This window comes from Amblyomma mixtum, chromosome 3 (assembly GCF_055824585.1).
Source record: "Amblyomma mixtum isolate Tamu chromosome 3, ASM5582458v1, whole genome shotgun sequence".
In the NCBI taxonomy this organism is placed as follows: Eukaryota; Metazoa; Arthropoda; class Arachnida; order Ixodida; family Ixodidae; genus Amblyomma; species Amblyomma mixtum.
Window position 1 is genome coordinate 87960374 of NC_143014.1, and position 21257 is coordinate 87981630.

The 21257-nt window shown below is 42.8% G+C and overlaps 2 protein-coding genes across 9 annotated transcripts in view; one reads left to right on the forward strand and one right to left on the reverse strand.

Moving 5' to 3' along the window:
- LOC149350849 (uncharacterized) overlaps positions 1 to 207 on the forward strand; it is a 43737-nt gene extending 43530 nt beyond the window's left edge. For all 6 annotated transcript variants that reach the window (XM_089580029.1, XM_089580032.1, XM_089580033.1 and 3 more), the window contains one exon: positions 46 to 207. In XM_089580029.1, the coding sequence (XP_089436155.1) occupies positions 46 to 114 (69 nt within the window). In that variant the 3' untranslated portion in view covers positions 115 to 207. The remainder of the gene's footprint in view (positions 1 to 45) is intronic.
- Positions 208 to 4404: 4197 nt separating this feature from the next.
- Positions 4405 to 21257, reverse strand: part of LOC149350851 (E3 ubiquitin-protein ligase AMFR-like) — an 85478-nt gene continuing 68625 nt past the window's right edge. For 2 of the 3 annotated variants that reach the window (XM_089580044.1, XM_089580046.1), the window contains 9 exons: positions 20064 to 20197; positions 17476 to 17586; positions 14376 to 14578; positions 14180 to 14289; positions 12707 to 12832; positions 11905 to 11970; positions 7993 to 8138; positions 6516 to 6623; positions 4405 to 6431 (listed from right to left, as the gene is read on the reverse strand). In XM_089580044.1, coding sequence (XP_089436170.1) covers positions 6308 to 6431; positions 6516 to 6623; positions 7993 to 8138; positions 11905 to 11970; positions 12707 to 12832; positions 14180 to 14289; positions 14376 to 14578; positions 17476 to 17586; positions 20064 to 20197 — 1128 coding nt within the window. In that variant the 3' untranslated portion in view covers positions 4405 to 6307. The remainder of the gene's footprint in view (positions 6432 to 6515; positions 6624 to 7992; positions 8139 to 11904; positions 11971 to 12706; positions 12833 to 14179; positions 14290 to 14375; positions 14579 to 17475; positions 17587 to 20063; positions 20198 to 21257) is intronic. The other variant, XM_089580045.1, reaches the window with a different exon arrangement.

Consider the following 21257-nt stretch of genomic DNA (forward strand, 5'->3'; position numbering starts at 1 on the left):
GTCTTTTAGGGATGCATCTACAAGTATTTCTTCTTTGTTTTTCAGGCCATTCAAGAGAAAGCTTTGCTGGGCCGTGTGAATTTTCCACTTAACAAGCCGTTCACTCAACCATGAAGGCTGCAGCAGTGCTAGTCATTTCACTTCCAGATTGTTGGCAGTACATTTGTTCTGCACTTGTTTGTAAATAAAGATTTGCTTATTGTCAGATTTGTTGGCAACCTTTCCTAGGTCAGAACTTCGGCCAGGGCTAGTTGCTTCGTAGTGGAAGTTAATAGATGAAAAACTGCTCAATTAAACAAGGATAAGGGAGGCGCTTAACCTGTCTTGTATGCTCCTTCCTTCCTTTTTAATTACGCTGTTTTTCGTCTGTTAACTTTTCCGGGCTTGTGACGACCTCAGCTCGTCACGTGCGATTGCCACTTTTCCTTCTGTTCCTTGTCTGTTGAGACTTGGCTGTCAGCATGAGATTTTCCCGCACTTTCAAATAAAGGTGGCATAATCCATTCCGCATTCTAGTGCGGAAGAGTGTTATCCATCAGGTGATAGTGCAAGCGATGAAAATATTAACTTCCAGTTTTACTTCGCAAATGAAGATAGCAACAAGACTGCAGCGGCAAGAACATCCTCAAGGAAACGAGGATCTGGTGTAGGTAATGCAAGAAGGCCCTGTGTGGAGTGCCATGTTCGGAGAGCTACCACACCGTTGGTAGCCTCTAGTAGTTTGGAGCGAATCAATGGACAAATAGTACATTTTGTGTAGTGCTTTCTATTTGCAACCCTTTCTTTCTGAAGTTCAAAGATTGGTCAATACATAATGGCTTATGTAACAATTTTTTCTGCTGCAAAATGATTTAAGTTATTTTTGTGTTTCAGTCATGTCATAAAAATAAACCATTTTGGCACCTTTCTTCTTTTTTTAATGAGCCCTTATGGGGTTAGTAGTGTTCTTATGACACAAATTGGGTTGCCGCTTAAATTTTAGTTAAAAGCATTCATAATTTATAATGTGTACTGTTACAACTTATAAAAAATTACTAGGCTATGTCTTATAACGAACGTTCACTTATTACGAACAACTACGCGGCCGTCACAGTTCACATTAGTGCTATGGAGCCGAATCTCGACGAATGTCTGTGGACACAAAATTCGGTTACAATGAACATGCAGGTGCCAGGAGCTCGTGCTCTGGGGCTTCTCGCGCAAGGACTGAAAAGGGTGTAGGTTACGCGGAAAAATTCGAAAAGTCCGCCGCTGGTGCGCAACATCACCTCGGCTTCCGCGAGCTTGACCGCTTCGGGAAACTACTTCCTGGCAGAAGAGTGACACTCGTGAATTGTCAGAGGTACCTGCCTTCCCCTAGAAACGCTACCACGCACCTCGTTTTATGGAGAGCACTTCTCGTGCCTGAACTGAACTACGGGAAGAGACGCGATCGCATCCTGCGCTGGAGCGCGTTCGTCAGTTGCGCCAGATATCGCCTGCGCACATGCACGAATGAGATTCGTTAGAAGCCAGATTAAAGGTTATAAGCTAAAACATTCGGAGCGTATACCGTAAAATATACACACTTGTAGGGCTCCCTGCCAAGGTGGTTGCGCCTCGCGGACATTAGCGCTGCATACAAGATTCCCAAAAAGGCCCATTCTTTTGTACTGTGTCACCAAGTGCCCCTGCGCTTTATTTTGGCCAGAAATTGACTCTAGCTGAGGCTAGCTTAGACGGTGTGGAACGTTTCCTGTGCATGAAAACCGGCTGTCGCCGCTGCACCCCCCCGCAGTACCGGTGCCCTGACAAAACTTAAGCGCCATAAACGCACAAATTACAATATTTGCGGGTACAAATTTCGCGTCTAGTTGAATGTGTTCCACAATTAAAAGCAGCCTTTCATCGCGTGACTCACTAGGCCTAAACGCACGGCGCCGTTCGACTGGTCCGTTGATCGCGATGCGTGAGAACATGCCAAAACTTGTAAAAAAAGAAAAAGTCAAAACTTGGCTAGGCCAATAGTGACTCGCTGCCTAGCGATTGTTACGACCAGTGCACTTACTGCGAACGTCTGGATATAACGAACGAGCGGCGCGTGACAGCCGCTTGTTTTAAGCGGGCTCGGCTGCTGCAGCTACAGTACACTTAGCATTTTACACTGCCTTGCGGTCACAGCAATGGCATCATACAGCGCTCTCCAGGAGTCTCCCTTCCTTCCGGCTCTGTATCTGCTTTCCCCGCAGCTTCAGATTTTTTTTTTCTTTCCATTCTTCACTCCATGACAGTGTTCACCCTTTTTTTTTCTTCCGCTCTTGGCTGCTTGAATTAGCGCCAAAAACTAGATGATGATAGATGATCTCATAACGTCATCTATCAGGCTGTTCGCTGACGACTGTGTAATATACAGAGAAATTTCCAGCCCATCCGATACCTTGGTTCTACAGTCCGACATTAATAACATTTCTGCTTGGTGTGACACTTGGTTAATGAAGCTTAATGTATCTAAATGTAAAGCAATGAAAGTAACACGAATACCTTACAAAGCTAACCCGCATCCATATATTCTAAATGACTCCCCCTTAGCTTTTGTTTCTGCATATAAGTATCTTGGCGTATACATTACCAATGACCTCTCATGGAAAACGCATATCGAACACATAACTAACAATGCTAATCGCATGCTTGGTTTCCTTCGCCGTAACTTTTCACTTGCTCCGGTTAGTTTAAAACTACTACTGTACAAAACGGTCGTCCGATCTAAAATAGAATATGCGTCTTCTGTATGGGACCGTAACATTAAGTTACTGATTAACACTTTAGAATCAATTCAGAATCGTTCAGCCCGTTTTATTTTGTCTAACTACTCGCGTTTCTCTAGCGTCACACTCATGAAGAGAACTCTAGACCTTCCAGATCTTTCACTGCGGCGTCATCTTTCTAGACTTTTCACTTTGCAAAAAATATATTACACAAATCAATCGCTAAAACAAAGTCTTTTCGCTGTTCCAAGTTATGTATCATCTCGTATTGATCACCAACTCAAAGTGTTCCAAGTTGCAGAACTAACCAGTATTTTTATTCTTTCCTGCCCAAGACCAGCTCAGACTGGAACCACCTGCTCGCCAGCATAGTCTCCATCTGATGATGATGATGACCTCGGGCTGAATGGCACATACCCACGGCGGGGGATTGGCCAGGGTGCATCTCTGAACCAGAAGCTTTTAAATCTGCTCTTCTTCATCACCTATGTTAACTACTCTCCTTATTGTATTTTATTTGTATAAGTATACTTACCACTCCTATCTGTAATGCCTCAACGGCCCTGATAGTAACGAAATAAATAAACTAAAATGGGCATCAGTTGCATGCTGGCTGGCTTGGAATATGCATCCAAGCTCGCGTCGTAAACCTTGCTCTGCTATGTGGAAACTCTTAAGCAGTTTAAAACTGTTCATTTTGTTGTGCCCGTAGTGCCTCTCGTGTGGTAATCGGCTCAGCTTTGTACCCCTATTCCATCGATCTTCGTCCCAGCTATGTCTAGTGCAGGACAAGGGGCCTCTCCTATTGGCCTGCCATGTCACGGTGCGCAAGAGGGCTCATGCAGTGGCAATCGCAGAGGCCAGCTCACCTCTGAAAATACTTTCAATACTCTGTTCCAGTCACCCACAGCCGGTCACCAGCTGTCTGCAAATATTCACAGTGCGCCTGTGTGCAAGACATGACAGTGGAGAGCCAAAGGAATGCTGCGTTGATCATGTTCCTTGTCCAGTTTTTTTCTTCATAGTTTTTTCGTACTACTACATTTCACTTGAGCAGTATTTGCTTAGCAAATAGTTATTGTGACAGAAAGGGCCTGTAATTTCATTGTTATATTTGCTTAGGAAGTAGTTGTAAGGCTAATTGACTACATTACCATTATGGCTAGCCAACACTAGCAGCAATAGCAGCGGGGTCTAACAATGGTGCGATGCTTTCAGCAAACATATATACAGCAGGACCAGCTTAACTGCAGACAGTAATAAACACCCACAGCTGCATAAGCATTATGCAGCATTATGCTTTTGAAGCACATCGCTTATGACAACTTTCATGTTTAAATATATTCAACTTCATCATGTACTGCCTCCTGCAAAACTTTAACATTTTTTCTGGCTGCTTGCTTAACAGCACGTTGGGTGAACAAAAGTGTCGAAGTGTTTGCAGCTAATTGTGCGAGGGTAGTTAGAACCTTCATGACAATGGGGGGGGAGGGGATAGATGAGAAGAAAAAACTGAACCAGGGAAAGCTGTGCGGAAGAAAACCATCGTGTTTCTTAACATGGAGTGGCCAGACTGGTTGTCCAGTTTCATGCTGGCACTACCACAGCACAGTTAACAGCTTTTGTCACAGTTGCTGCATTTCACTCATAGTACCACCTGTTCACTTTGAGCAACAACTTTATTCACTCTTCAGGGAGATTTACAAAAAGCTACAATGAAAGCAATGTTTTCCCATTAACTTAAATCGTCAATAAAAACTCTGTACAGACAGTAACATAAATACATACACACCATATAAGGAAAAAAAGTCAAATCAGAGGGGCTTTCAACATGCCAGCAGCAAAGCACTCGACCATTTAGGGTGCCCTAGTTTGCAAGCGTTTCTCTTTGGCTGGTACACACACTACCCTCACACACAACTTTTGCCTCTAGAAGTATAATGGTCAAACAATGGACTTATGAGCAGACCTGTAGTGCTGAGCTAAGTAGCTTGAAGTCATCTGTAAAGTAGTAATGCGTTCAGAGCAGACTTGGTGAGCTGGTGAAGGCATAACTCTATGGCTGCAAGAAAGCATATGCCACACAAGCTATGGTGTGCTGTTAAATTGCCCCAGTCGTTTTTACACTGCACCACCAGCCTCATTTAATGAGACCAGATAAATGGAAAAGAAAAAGTGGGCAGATTGCTGGACAATTCTGCTGCTTGTCCGAGTGAAAATCTTGCTTCCAATGTAATTTTAAGGCAGATTAAAAGTCAGATGCAGGGTAAATGGAAGAATCCTACGAATGGATGCACTTCCAATACATTAAGTACAAGCACCACTGTTTTCTTTCACAAAAATTTTTCTTTAATCCAGCATGACTGAAGAATGAAACCTGGCTTGTAAAGTGCCTAGTCAGAAGCAGTGCAGAGAAAGACAATAAATACAAAAGTATTTGCAGCATGTCTTTTACACGAACATGTAGTTTAGCTAGCATGCAAGAAAGTCAAAACAATATTCAAATCTTTTGTTCTCATCCTTTGATCATTAGCAATATATAAACAAAATTGACTTTCTTGCACATTTATGAAAAGAAGTGTGGCAGATGGCTGAATACATGTGAATGATTGAATGAATGTCATGAACATAGTGACAAAAGCTGCCAAAGGCATTTCATTCAAGAAGAAAGCACAAAAAAGCACTGCTTTGAAAAAGCATATGTATTGAAAGCAATGCACTTGAATACAAAAAATTCTGTGAAGGAAATTCAAGTTGCAAACTGAGTTGCTGGCAGGAGCGGTAATTTAGGAATTGACACTTTTGTACGAACAAACCCAAGAGACCAAAAGCACTGGTTTCTGTGACCTCCTGTTGCAAATGTGGGCATCAGTGGTGCATTACCAGAAACCAGCAGACAAATGCTCATGAAAGTAGCCGTCTACCATGCCATTGTTGCCAGTAATTTTTCACAGCAGCTGAAAAGAAAAAAGATGAGGCCCCCTCTGTGCGTGCATGTGTGTGTGCACAACCAACAGTGTGCATGGCGAAAAGCTCTTGACTGTTGCAAGACCAGAGCCCATCTTGAAGGCTAAAAGCAGCAGCAGTACGCATACGGGAATGAACACAAATGCGGCTACTGAGCCTTACGAGGCACAGCACACAACTGGACAAGTCCACCTGTCCTGGCTTGGCTGGCTTAAACTGTTCCTGGCTGCCAAGCACCATGCTGGAAGCACACAAAGTCTGTAGGCATTGGGTTAGGTGAGTGCACTTGTAGCACCCACAGTCAGATGCTCCAGTGTGGAGAACTGGCCGGTATGCAGGAGGGCACCACCACAAGATCACATGCACATTTTCACACACATCCACAAACACAAAGAAAAATATGGGGGAAGCTCACTGCAGCATCTTCCTAAGACTTGCAAGAAGGCTACTGCTTTTCTGCTGTTTGCACCAATGTCCATGCAAGTCAACAGTGACCATGAAAACACCAGTCTCACTACAGCTGACCAACTGTACAAAGTGGGTGTGATGTGTGGCTGGGCCACGTCACCACCCACACGAGGGGAGGCCTCCCCTCCTCAGGAGCCCAGGTGGGGCTGGCGCAATCGTCGGTGTGGCTGGCTAAGGGACATGCTGGACAGCTCTGAGGCCAGTCGGACATTCTGCACTGATGGGCCTGCTTTTGAACGGTCCAGGAATTTCCTGCACAGCCAGTCGCCAACAGCTCAGTGTAAATGCCAAACAATGAAACTATGCCACACAGCACCATAAAAGTGCACTACTCACTTGCGGGCCATCTTGAGAAGCTCCTCTTTCCTGCGAGACAGCATGCGCTCCCGCTCACTCGGTGATTTGGAAAAACGGCCACCAACTTGTGGTCCCATGCTGTTGTCACTGTAGAGAGCATAGATGCAGATCAAAATGATGAATGATGCCTCTGTGGCTACACACTACAGGCCTTTTCACAGGTTAGAACTTGAGTGAGTGCACATGGATTATGTCAGGTTAATGTCTACAATTACAGAACACATTTTGCACAGTGCCCCAGACAATGACTTCCACTCAGTAAATGTTACCAAGTTCTGATACAGTAAAAGCTCGTTAATTCACTCCCATTAGTTCAGAAATCCTGATAAATCGAACTGCTGGTTCGGTCCTGTCCAATGCCCATGTCAGTCTATGGCATTGGACGCTCGCTAATTCGAACGCTGTGCATCTCGTACTGGTTAATTCAAAACGGCTTCAGAAGGAAGGCCACACGTATGGCCGGCGCACGCTGCAGTCTCATGCACAACTCTGACGTGCGCACGATGGCAGGTGTCACGACGAACAGATGCCCCAGTCTCGGAGAATAGCCCGACCGCTTAGTTTCGGTTTCACTTTTCTGAGCTTTGTGCCAGTCGGCAGCGGTAGTGGCGCGACCAGCCAGCATCAGCCATCCAGCCTAGCTCAGCTCAGCACAGTTTCAGACGCTGACTGGTGCGTCACTAGTTTTTCTACAAGGAGAAGGTGCACGCTGGCTTTGAGTGTGTATAGGCTAAGGAGGAAAGAGAGAACCAAAGAGCAGAAAAAATAGGAGATACGAGAGGGCAGAGAAAAATAGGAGAACACATGCACCGGCTAGGGTGTGTCGAGCTGAGAGAGAAAGAGTCAGAACTGAAGAGTGGAGGAACAGGAGATAGGAGAGGAAGGCAGCAGCGGAATGTCAGCGATCATGGAAACAATTCATGCTCTCACATTCCCGTTGGATCAACTATCGAATGCTGCGCAATTTCTTTTTATTCTGCTGAACAGTTCCAAGACAAAACATAGTACCCAAATGGTTACGCCAGCCAGATTCCAACTTTTCTCTGGCAGAATTAAACTAAGCACAGCATTTGCAGAACATTTCATGTGCAATAACGAGCATTAATAAGGTCACTTTGATTAAAATCAAGTAACGCAGCAATAACGTTCTGTAGTTGACTGGATGCACATCCTAAATGTTGTAGCAAGGCTTGTAATAAGGGAGTAATTACTCATTGACATCCAACCAAGTGTAGCAAGGCTTAAGATGAAATTTCGTTTAAAACCTATATGGCCGTACAAGTACAATAAATAAAATTATGATGATGGTGATAGAGGTTTTTATGATACAGGGCACCTGTGACGAAAAAGTGCTCAGAGAAAACATGAAATCAAATGTATGCCACTGCATTAGATGCTAGAAATTCATGCGCGACAATGCACTAAGTGTCTCCTCACTAAGTACAGAATAAATTACCCTGATGTGGACGCCTCTTCAGCCTGGGGATATGGTTCGGGATCTTCAAGAAACATAGAGGAACTGGAATCCAGAACATTCGCAGAGGAGTTTCTTGGAAACCTCTCATCTGCAAGTGCTTCTTTATGGGTGTCAAGCCCATGATTCTGCAAGCCAGACAGCAGAGGTCAGACACTGTGTGTGAAAATAGCTAATGTTAGTCACTCTACTAGTCACCTACAGCAGCTTCTCTTGTGGCGAAAAACAGTGCTTACACGATAGGAGAGAGGGGACACGATGATGACAAACAACCAGAACCGGACGAATGGCTCCAAAAGCAAGAGAGACCCCTTAAGGGCGCCACCAGCAGTGAACTAGCTAAACACTGCCAAGCGCATGAATGTGTTCCCCAGCTTAGCAGCACCATAGTCACCTCGTCATACATGGATCAAAGGACCCAGGAAATTGAAGAAGCCATCAACAATTGGCAAAAGAGCGACGTATGTGTACTTTGATGGCACTTCGGGACAGTGAAATTGATTACCTTCGTGTGACGTCATAATCTTCTACCACTTTTACACCTTGTGTGTTTTTATGTGCTTGTATTCCTCCTTTTCCTTTCTTGTACGAATGGGATGTATATAACTGACAAACGTGCAATAAAATCTGGTTGTTAGCGTCGTGTCCACTATATCGTGTAAGCACTCCACTATATCGTGTAAGCACTGTTTTTTGCCACAAGATCATGCACCAACCAGCCCAACTTTGTGCTTCTCTTGATGTTGCCTAATTAGAAAAAAAACAAAAAAACATCTGTGCAAGAAAGCAGTGCTGATGCACAAAACAAGGACGAATAGGAAATTGATGCAAATACTTAGTGGTTCAGACCAAGGACAACATGGGTTGAATTGGTGCTGCCTTAAATAAGTAATAATGACCAACACACACATGACATGATTGCCAAATTAGGTCATACACGAAAAAAAGGAAAAAAGAAACAGTCCTATTCATTCATTTCATTTATTAGGATGCTGAATAGATTTTTGAAGAAAGGTAGAAAATCCCCTCTATGCTGCCTTCAGCATCTTTCAATCCTTTAGTAGTCAATGTCTCGCAGTTCCTCCAAGCACCATTACCTCCACACTGCGGTTACTACTCTGGGACAGGTCATGTGACTCTTCAAATAAAAACAAACACCCAGACAAGTGCAGCTAACGAGACAGTGCTGGCATCATCAGTCCAATCCCATGAACTGTCCTATGAATAGATACCTACAGCCACACAATACTGGTTGAAGTTCAGTACTTAATGTAGCAATCGGCGCCAAGACAGGGACGAAAAAATTTTTGGACGACATACGTATGGCGCACTAACGACTGGAAGTTTATTTCGTGTAATACAGATTATATATCTGTGGCCAAGCGATAAACATGAAGAAAAACTCGGGTCATGCACGTCAATTTTTTTCAATTTTTTTTTTTGTTCCTGTCTTGGCGCCGGTTGCTACACTCATGTCGAACCAACTCACCCTAGCAGCATGTTCTGTTCAATACTAGTAGTTACTGAGGGAGTGTGCACCTGTACACTCATTACTGTATTTTTGTAATGAGTGCACTGTAATGAGTGAGTTACTGTATTACTGTAACACAGGGTGTTCCTTGTCACATCTGAAAATCAGAGCACAAAGTGTTTGGGAACCCCTGCCTTAAGACATGTCTGCTGGCTTACAGGGATTTATGTTGGCAGGCAGAGAAATTCCAGTTTGTTGCGGCCATAGGTAGTCGAGTGGGAGATTTGAAACACATTTCACAGTTACTGTGTTGGCCATGATTTTTCGTGCATGGTTTGATAGTTGTGCGCTGGTCTCGGAAATGTCTTGCGCAGGATTTAATTAAATGCTCGTCGATGAAGCGGCTGAATGGTACTTTTCCAAAATTTTTCATCTTAACTACAGAAAAAACGCCAAATCGGAGAAGTGGAGTAGTGGCCAATTCACACCACTATCTATTCTTCCGCGCTCCAAATGGCTGCCTTTTCAAAACCTAGTGATGCAGTGGCAGGCCATTGCTGCTCAGTATCGGGCCAGACAATATATGGTGACAGTGTTTTCTTGATCAGTTTTATCATTTAGCGCAGCTGCACACTCTTTGTATCATGAAAAAATGTTTTTACTAAGAACACAAACATTTGTTTTTTTTTCTTTGAGGCAAGTAAGAGTTTCACACTACTGGAGCTTTTTTTGCTGTTTTATACAGTCACATTAAGAGTGCGGCACTTCTGCAAGCTCCAAGCAACCTTAGGTGTTTTAATGGAATCTGTGGGCTATGCGCTGCATGTAACAGCACTTGCCGAAAATCGCGTATCAGCATCAACAACTGTGCCAAATTTTTTTTTTACGTGGTTGCATGCATGTGAAATGGGCCTAACTGAAAACTAGAACAGTTGAGCCCACTTATAACGGTCGCAGTTATAACAAACACTGTTTATATTAACAAAGGCACTGCTAACGCGTCAAATTATGTATGAGGTGTTGCATCTCAGATAAAATGAACGATTGTGGCCGCACCACTCAGTTATAACAAACAACCAGGTGCTGTAAACTGGCCCGTGTGGTTGCAAAATTTACTTCCTGCAAGTGTGCGGAGACCGAAAAGCGTTGCCTGGGCCCAATGACAGCTCCTCTCTTTTAAAAAAACATGGTGGCAAAAAAAAAAAAGTTAGAAAGGGTGCACTGAACTTTAGATAACTGCTGGCTAAGCACGCACCGACGGGTAACAAGGTCAATCAGTACACACGAGCTTGCCGGCTGAGGAAAGTGTCTAATTTGGAAAAGGAAGCCCTGTGGGCACGACACAGTGGCAACGCTGAAAGTGAATACTGTCCATGGCCAATGATCAACCAACTGGCAGTGACTTCAGATGTTTGGATACCAGTTGCGTGGTATGCCTTGCCAACCCAGCGAGTCATGTGGCATGCACCGCCAGCCCTATTGACTGTCCACCTTCTGTTCTGCTACTTCATGAAGACAGCAGATTGTGCAGTTGATACACTTTGCGCGTGAATGTACCACACACGCTTCAGCACTGCAGCCTCACAACTTTGTCAAAGATCAGAGACTACAAACGAGTGTGTTGTATGATAGTAGAATGTATGCCAAGTTCTACTTCGACTGCAAGAAGAGAGGCTGTTAAAGAATGTGATGAGGCGCAAGATCGCCACTGCACACTGGCATCATTCGTGTGCCTAAAGCGTCCTATCTGCGGCGCACGCACGCTGGTATCAGTCAACCGACCAGATGCTGAAATACTGGATCAGATCTCTTTTTTCGCCATAGTGGAATTGATTAAAGCTGCGGGATGGAACTGAATGCGGAATGCACGACGAACTGATTCCACAAGGTGGTGCTTATGAACCCATGAGGGACGGAGGATGCTGTCAAACACTTGCGTGATCAGATGCATGAGGATTTGCGGCAATGCGCTGTTGGTGCAGATGACACCGGTATGGTCCAATCATATAATGACAAAAGCATGTTATGTTAAGTACAAGTACTCCCCAACTGCCAGGAATCTGATAAAGACGATAAAATGAGGAAGCAAGGATATCTGTGAGAAGCACATGACAGCTCTTGAGATTATGAAAAGCGTCATGAAAGGGCCTGCTTTGCATGTAAATGAACCTTTTTATGAAATTAACGACACTTTTGTCTAACTTCATATTTTTGGCTTTAATACGGGAAGCCTATTTATATGAACTTCAGATACAACGAATGCAATCAGCATGACCAGCAGGTTCATTATAAGTGGGCTCAACTGTACTCTTACATTTACTGAAACAAACACATTTGTTTTAGTCTCTCACTGAAATGAGCATGACAACCTACAGCTTGTAACACAGTCGCTGAAAGCAACACGGGAAGATACAGACACTTACCTGAAAGCCACTGTTGTACACTGTGCCCCGGCTGTTTCGAGGCACAGAAGTCTGGTACATCGATGTCTGGAAAAATAAAAGGAAAATGATGTGGTCACAAGCATGCAGCCATAACATAGCAACACCGATGTGACTAAAGCTTTCTGTTTACAACTAGAACAGAAAACTGGGCAAGTTGGAATGGATTCATCTTAAAGCAGCGCGATACACAGGACGAGAGAAAGAAACAAGAGACGACACGAGCGCAATCTAACAACTGAGTTTTATTCCTAGAAGGGTTAGTTATATACGCACCAAACACAACGATAAAACACCGACACATCGCGATAGCCCCCACAAACCCGTACGCGCATGTAGCGGACTGCAAAAACCGCCTCATCCCAACAAAGCCATTCAGCATCTTAGCACATGACAAGCACCTGCAATCACCCTGTCGCCACACAATCCCCGAGAGCGCGAATCTCTTTTTCTACGAGATTAATGGAAGGCGAGGCGACATGTTTCAGTCTCCTGGCTTATCAAAAACGCCTCAACTAACTCCCTGCAGGTCCTATCTGGGTGACAGAACAAGATGTTAGTCCTGTCCAAATGGGGGAAGCAGTCTTTACATTTTCGGCAGTGCAAAGCCAGGTTCGATGACACTGCCCCTTTTACTGACCTGCGGTGCTCAAACAGCCGCTCATTAATACAGCGGCCTGTCTGGCCGATGTGTCGTCTCTTGTTTCTTTCTCTCGTCCTGTGTATCGCGCTGCTTTAAGATGAATCTGTTTACAAGACAAGCAAAAAGAAATTAATAGCTTACTGGGGGCGCAACGAGGCGTTCATCTAGAATGTTTTCAATCGTCAGCTCCACAGACCGCGTGCTTCGCAGGTCTTCAACAATGGTGTTCAATGGCATGCTTGGGAACATCTGCTGTACTTGGCGTGCCTGCACAACGATGATCAGTGAAGTCAGAGTCAGGACATTACCCTTTGGTGTTCTAGTATGCAATGCTAAGAAAACCAACCGAAAACACAATCATGGTACATCCCAAGTGTGCATGAAGCTCAGCTGAAAAATGCCCTTGAATTTCTTTTAGGAAACTTACACTGGAAAAAGCTAGCTGTTTTGCTAGTATGTCCCAACTGTTTTCTAAATGCTTAGCATTTATAGGGCCTCAGGGAGCTGCACTTATGAGGAAAGCTGCATGATAGGAAGTACCATGCAGAATAGAAGTATCTGCAGCATATATAAGGCCATATGTGTATATTGTAATGAGAGCTTTCATTATGTACCTCCGCTTGGACTGGAGTGTAAATTGTGTCACCGATTTGTTTAAATATTTAGGTATGATAATTTGCGTCCCAAAATGTGACTGAAATATCTTTCACTGCATTTCGAGCTTTTCGCTGCATGCTGGGAAATGTCCAATATGGTGAAAAATATGATATATCCGAAGCAAAGAGGGGATTTTGTCACTCAAACATGTTTTTATATGTGGTGGCTGCACAGTCACAAGTGCTAACAGGTGCTTAAAAAAAGCACTTGTTACTCTTTTTATACGGCTCATATTGAACATGCATGTTAAAACGCTTCCTTTATTTATTTATTTTTCTTAACCTCCACAGTAAAATGTGCTCACACTGGCTCTAACCTTTTCTGAAAATTTGACACAGCAGCAAAGGTTCTCAATGAAGCCTAGAAAGAGCTTTTCACAGCATTAAACCTCATTTGATGGCTGCCGCACCTCTGACTGCATAGTCCAAAATATTAGAAAAGTTCTCATTGCCAGGTCTCAGGAGGATACAATGATAATGATGATGATAGCGAATTTTATGGCACAATGGTGGCTTTGGCCAAACAGCATCAGCACACCCTCAGGAGGATATGTTGCATTTGGAATAAAAAAATACTGTACCCCACCCTCCATTTTTAGAGGGCCCACTGCCCGACCCGCAGCCCACAATCTTGCATCACATGACCAGAGGTGGTACTTTTTCATAAGCCAGCAGACGTGAACATGAGCAGGACAATGCTCCATTCCTAGGTTAGAGAGTGCCCATGTGACACCAGAGCGGTCACATTATTGAGTTTTTCCATATGGTAGACACTACTACTGCTGCTGCTACTATTGCTCCTACCCAATTCCACATACTCTGGAGAACCTCTTTGATACAGCCATCATGCAAGATAAGAAACGGGAAAGGAAGCACTGTTAATTTAATTTGTAGCTTATAAGTCGATAGAACACACATGAAACAAGACATGATACAGCATAAAAAAACCTGCCCTCACCATGTTGTCAAGCTGTGAAGTCTGCACCGGAGGTGGTGGCTGTACACCAAGAAGGTTGGTGTGTGTCACTTCTACAGAAAAACTGGGAAGCCAGCTCACATATCGCGAACCTGGGAAAAAAGAAGCCTTTGTAAATAAACCGCATCTACAAAAGGAGTGTGCAAGCAAAAGCTAATGTTAATTGCCATAAGTGTACCATCAAAGTGGAAAAAGTGGTTTGTAGTGGCATTCTGCGGGTGGCGAGGTGTGTCTTCTTGCCCTCCAAGTGCTCCGAGTAGCAAGGTGGTGTTACGGCCCTCATCCTGAAGGCTCTCTCCAGCCAAGGCTCCTGGCTCAGACAGGGACATTCGGCAGGTTGGGCATGAGGTGTCCTGCTCAAGCCATGACCGCAGACATGAACTGCATAATCAAGCCATCAAGTTTGTCAATGAGTTTGCATAAACTGTGAGCTACCAATTGCTTTTACCTGCTTCATGTAGTAGAAGTAATCTCATAATGATGCCTGAACTAACATTGCTACCAACATACATACCATATTAACTCGCATAATGACCCCCCCCTCCACACACACACACACACACACACACACTTTTGTCAATGAGAATTTGTTTTTTTTAACCTCGCATAAAAAAAAAGTGTACTAATCTTGCTGCGAATTGGCTGCCGCAACAGACTATCCCAAAATTGTCAGATCGTGCCAAGATACAGCAAACACCTTTCCAATCGAACGATGCTAAAACACCAGCCACACCCAAGTGGGTGAATGACCGGACGAGCGGGTGGACAGGTAAGTGAGTGAAGGACAGACAGACAGATGTATGATATGAAATTTCGATACAATAAAATCTGTCAAAACTTTTTTACCCTCCCTCAAAATTAATGTCACCTTTCCTGAAAGAAAGAGCGGGTCCATTATATGAGTAAATGGGGGAAAACCAACAGAAACAAGAAGCTACACAAGATATATATTACCCTTCAGGGATACTACCAGTGATTTTTATATGCAAAAAAGCGACGGTGTTAGTGAGAAAATCACTAATAAGTCAGATTTCTTTCCCCATTTATACTCCCAAGTAACAGAAGGGGTGTTACACAGGTTTTATGACAGGTATCCTTCCAAGCTCTCTTGGTAAGCAAAACTAGAGAAAGCGAAAGAAAGAGAACTGGTTGAGCTGCCGAAGGTATGGATCCTCTGTTAAAATATTTTTTAACAGATAGTACCACCATACTGAATTCCAGTTTACTACACTTTATGCTATGAAGCCCCTCAAGTCTTTAAATACCTGTGGCCTCACTGTTTGGAAAGAGCACACATCCACCCCCACCCCACCTGGAGAGCTTGAACTTGGCTTACACTTCTGAAATTCCTGTGCATGATGGCAATAAAACAGTCTTATTTCGAACTTAGATATTTTTAATGAATGTATGTGTTGAACATTTCAGATATCTCCCACAAAATAGCATTAAAAGTATGAGTGCTCTCACATGCCTCAACTTAACTGCCATTTGCCAATACATTCAATAGATCGAACAGCATAAAACAAAATGCTCTGTAGTTCGTGCTTTCTCTCAGAACTTGTGTCACATGAGGAAGCTTGCTTTAAAGAACCACACTGTGCGACTGAGTCTTCCCATCATTCAGGCGTGCAACAACAAAGGAGATCATGAAGAAAGAAAAGGTACAGCAACAAACCATGCAGTGAGGGAGGAATGGTTTAAGTAGGTAGGTTGATTGTGCATGAGAAATGGTTAACAAATGACCAGAGGCAACTGTACAAGCTTCTGGACTTCTGAAGCTGGGCAGGTCACACACTGTGCCACATCATAATGAAACGTCTATAATCCATTGCTTAAAAGGGAACAGTGCAAACAAAGGACAAAGAGATGAATGTACAGCATAGGCACTGTTGTACATTCCTCACTTTGTCCTGCGTTTGTGTTGTTTGTTGCCTTTTAAGCAGTGTTTAACCAACTAGCCTGCAACAGCACCCTCGTGAGCTACAATCCATCACTGGCTCACTGCCTGCATTAGCCCCACTAAACTATGGCTTTCATGCTATTGCCCGTTTATGTAGAATGAGTAAAAGCACATTCTACATGATGACTCTCAATACATGTTCACTGAGACTTTGTGCGGTCACCAAGTCCACCCCTCTACGGGTGCTTTTCATTTACCTTGATGACCAGGCCTAACATTGTGATGAGTAAGTGCACTGCTTTCAGAGGCACCGTGCATGTTGACCACTGGTGCCATTTACACACCTATAGCAAGTGACTTCTATAAACATAGCATTTCGCGTTCGCCAAGTCGCCTTTTTTAGTAAATGGTGACAAGGGCTGCATAATGCACCTGTTGATGTGCACTGCACTATCACTGCAAGTGAACAGTGCACACAACAAAGACATCCCAAGCAAGGTGCATTGGCACGTCACATACCGTATGACATACAGTATCTCTGAACTAGATACTGTGTTTTAAAAATACTGACGATTTGGATTAGTTTTGTCGATATCTTGCAGTACGCGGTCTGTTGTGCCAATGTTTTCTTTTGAGCTTGCCTTTCGTGAAAGTGCTTGTATAAATTTGTTAACTTCGTTTTTGTTTTCTGCACTGCATGATTTGCTCCTTGTTCCTTGTTGTTTTGAATTTCAAAAAGCTGCTTTGAGTAATCAAATTCACTTTGTTAAATCTGATACATGTAATGCCCACCTGCAATGGACTCAACTAGAGACCGGCAGTATTCCAAATAAATATATGCGGGTAAGACCCACACTATTTTTCGATATTCTGGCAGGTTTCAGCTCTTATCCTTGCAGTTGCAGCCCTTATAGTTGAATTTTCGAGCTATAGTCTGGGAAAACTACTTCGACTGTTCCATACAGACTGATGCTATACCTGGTGCCTAGATGCCTACATGAGTGTGCCCCTAGTTGCACAGCTACAGTACATAGAACATTCCATGCGGCTTAGGCTTCATGTAACCAATGTTCATGAATCGGCGCGCTGTTTTGTTGTTGCATCCGATTTGCAGGAATAAGCACCAAACTCCCCATCTCGTACAATGGTCATGGTTGTGCACACTGCTCATATACACTGAAGATCAATGCTTCATATCGCTAGAACCACTGATTACGCTCCGTGGTTGCTGAACAGAAAGGCTAAAAGTTTCCATTATGCCTTATCTCAGCATACCTTTGCATACCATATCACGGATATATCAAACTATTCTGCGGCACCCTATGAATTCAATGTGTCCAGGTTTGAATGCACTATATATAAGGCAGTGAATGCTTACTTGTGAAAGAGGTGACCGCAAGGAAGTTTCCTTGCAGATTCCATGTGGTCCCAACATATGGCACAATCATCGCTATTTTTTTCCAGTTCATCCGCAGTAGCCATTGGATAGCTGCAAAAATACAAGGTCAAATCTCTTATCACCGACACAAAAAATAAATGTGTATAGATGAGTAGAGTACACAAACCGCATAAGCATAGACAGCCTGAATGGTTTATGCAGCAGTTTATTACATCACTAGTAGGTGACTGCTTCTCACATCTCAAAAATCACATGTTGCCAAATCAACAAGAAGGAATACCTGATACTGCTTTAGTTTCCCACTGCTGCAAGGGATCATACATTACCTAAGGCTTCTGTCATCTACAGAAAACGAGGCAGTGGTCAACCCCTGCCTTGAAGTAAAAAAAAAAAATGGCTGGGGTTCAATGTGGCTTGAACCTAGTTCTACGAGCGAAAGCTCTGTTAAGCACGGTCTCCACTGTCTCAAACCAAATGTCAAGGTGAAAGGTCAAGTTCAAAGGTCAAGCTCAGGTAACCAATGGTGATATTCATATGACCATGTGGTCATGCTACCACAGCTTACGCATTTAAGTTTTTTAAGTTTTTGGTGTTAAAGTTTTTGCATTTTTGTTAAAGTTTTTGCACGCATTTAAGTTTTTGGTGTTAAATTGTGAGGCATTGGAGGTCACTGTCTCATCCACATCGAAATCGGAAGTTGTACCTCAAGGAGTAGAGCTCTCGCTTTAAAAAGAATGCTTTTGCTTAAACTCTATTTAGACATAACCAAGATGAAAATTTCAACAAGGTAAATTTGTCTAAACAGTGCACCATAGCATATGGACTAAGACATTTGCTATCCTAGCAATGTCTTTGCCCCCATTATTGAACTTCTTAGTTCTTAATGGAGAAAAGGAGTTCTGCATAAGCACTACAATGCCATACAAGGTGGCAGTTACACAAGGTGCCCGCTATTAACATTTTTTTCATTGTGAATAGTCTTCAAGTGAGTGTGCCAAGTGCTGTAGATTAGATTAAGGCTGAATGGGTCACTTACTGCACTGAATACCACCTATGTAAGCATGCAACATTAAATGATTTTTTGGTGGTTGACAGAAATGAGATGAGCAAGTCTACAATTTTTTTTTTTTTTAAGAAAAAAAAATAGCACATGGAACAGCTGTGACAGGTAAGCTTTTAATTTCTGCAAACAGAACAATGAGCGTTTTTCCATTTTAAGACCTGAAACTTTTCAGCTAACAGCGAATCCTGACCTGATAACCATAAACAAGGATGAAATATGCAGATACCATGAGGTTTTCAAGCAAATAAACAAAGATAGTAGGGAAAAAAAGCAACTAATTTCAGCTAACAAACTTGTCATGAAGCTGATAACAACAAATATTGAACTACAAATGTAGCATGCATATCTTGCATGCTGACAAAGGACAAAAATGTTCTTGGCGAGTTTGCCATAATATGGACGAAGACATAAAAACTTAAAACTTTACCAAAAGCTGTGGCAAAAGCTGTGGTCACTGACATAACTATATCCTTTGAGAAAGACAGCAAACTAACGGAAGGAAAAATTACTTCACGTATGCATTGTGCTGTCAGTGGTCACGAAATTTCCGAATATTGCTGGGAAGCCATTAATTTCTTCCAATGAATGACCAACTCTATTGTGCTGATGCTTACAGCAAGACATAGCAAGCGTACCTACTTAGTGTGTGCAAATGACAAAAAATGCAACAGCTACTTGTCAGCCCTTTCTTGTAATATTCAGGCTATGAGACAACCAGAGCTACGTTTAGTCTTCTACAAATGGCACCTCATCCAAGCTTTTTCTAACAGCACTCAGAGGACTACTCCTTACTCTGAGGCTGAAATTTCTGAACAGACAGAATGAGGAACTTCTAGCTAACACTGATCTGAGACTAAGGAGCTTTGAGGTACATACAAATAGATCACTGTGCAGTAGAAAAAATTCTACTCAAGCATATGGCTTGTTCAAAATGATATCAAGTGAAACTTATTCAGATGAAAAAAAATGATTTCTGCACTTGTGAGTTGCCTCGGGTAACTGAAACCTAAAAAAAAAAAGCGAGACACAGACTTGTAATGGTTTAACATGCTAGATGATGACTATGGCTTCTACCTATGCTGCACTCTCCACAATGATACATGAAGAATCAATAAAGTTCACAAAAATAAAATGCGGACCCTCACTAGCATGTTTAAGCAATGAAAAAATAATATTCCTTTGATGTTTACCCAGTGGAAAGTACAAACTAATGTCATGACACTAGCTTTATATTTTAATAAGTTTGTTGCTACTCTAATACAGCCATGTTTTCACAAAGTGATTCAGGTATTGAACATTATTGAGCAAACAATACGAGTTTCTTCTCTACACTCACTGACTTAGTAAAACGACGGCAGAGAAGCAATACTGTCGAATCTTTTAGTGGTACATCTAGCAAGCAATCACAACGTTCCTCACAATTACTGTAGAATCTTTCAGTTGTACATCTAGCAAGCAAGCACAACGTTCCTCACAAGTGCCTTTTAGTGCCCACACAACTCACTTGGCTTCCATGTGCTTCACAACTCTCAAGTAGTTCTTGTGCTTTTTAACACGCCTTTGAATTTCGTAGAAGAGGTATCGCAGCTGCATCAGGATCACCAAGCTGGCCATTGAAAGGAATATGTTTCCCCAGAGCTAAGAAAGAAACAATGACAGCAAAAAATAAAAGTGGACAGATTATTTGCTTTGTTTTGCAAATGAAGAGTGGGAAGCACGTTAGCGAGATGTCTTGGCCTCTCACTGAGTCAGCCTAAGAAATTCGTTACCATCTGACCGATTCTGCACTTTATGCAACAGTGCTGTAAATTCATTTCTAGGTGAAAAATGACAACTACAACTGTTTTCTAACCATGATTCTTTTATCTGGAAGCAGGAAAAATAAACAAGATACACAACAAGCAACGCTGTCCGGTCAATCGCCAGGGCGGGTGTGCGAGCTACACTGTATTTCCACACAACAATAACTAAGAATTATTTCTGTGCTCATCATTCATGCAATAAATATATATCTTCAGGCTGTACTTTTCAAGAGCACAGGAACTGCTATAACTTTCTGTTCAGTGCTCTGTTAGGCCAAAAACTGCAATGTCTACTATGCTTGAACAATGCAAAATGATTTACAAAACAGCTCCATACAGCTCTGAGAAAAGAAGCGAATACCTGGAAATGAAACATTAACACTGTTACTGCAGCACACTGAGAAAAAGAGCACACTGGTGCAGGGGCGGATTTATGGGTCACTCTTGGAAGGGGCAGGCTCCCATCTTAACCATGTATTTCTTCTACTTTTTTTCACCGAAAAAAAAAAAATGGGGGGGTTCATTAGCACAGTTTTCCTTTACAAATTTCTAACTTTAAGAGGGGGGTGTCATAAATCCACCCCTGCATTGGTCATGCTGCAGCACAGAGCTGTAAAATTTTACCAAATACTGTGAATCCAAATCAACATTTTGGATATACTAATAGGATTCAGTGTAGGTGTTTAATTACTGAGGTTGCGTCTCATACTATTCTATATATTTGCCTGGTCTAACTGACTTGGGTGAATGTTCTAGTTCCCATTATGTCAAGAGTGAATGTAACAGCATAAGAACTATGGTACTGGCCAAAAAGTTCAAGGCAGAAGAAAACACATATTTGTGCTCAGTGCGCAGCTAGGGTTACTATCACATATTTAGGCGAATATGATGGCTCA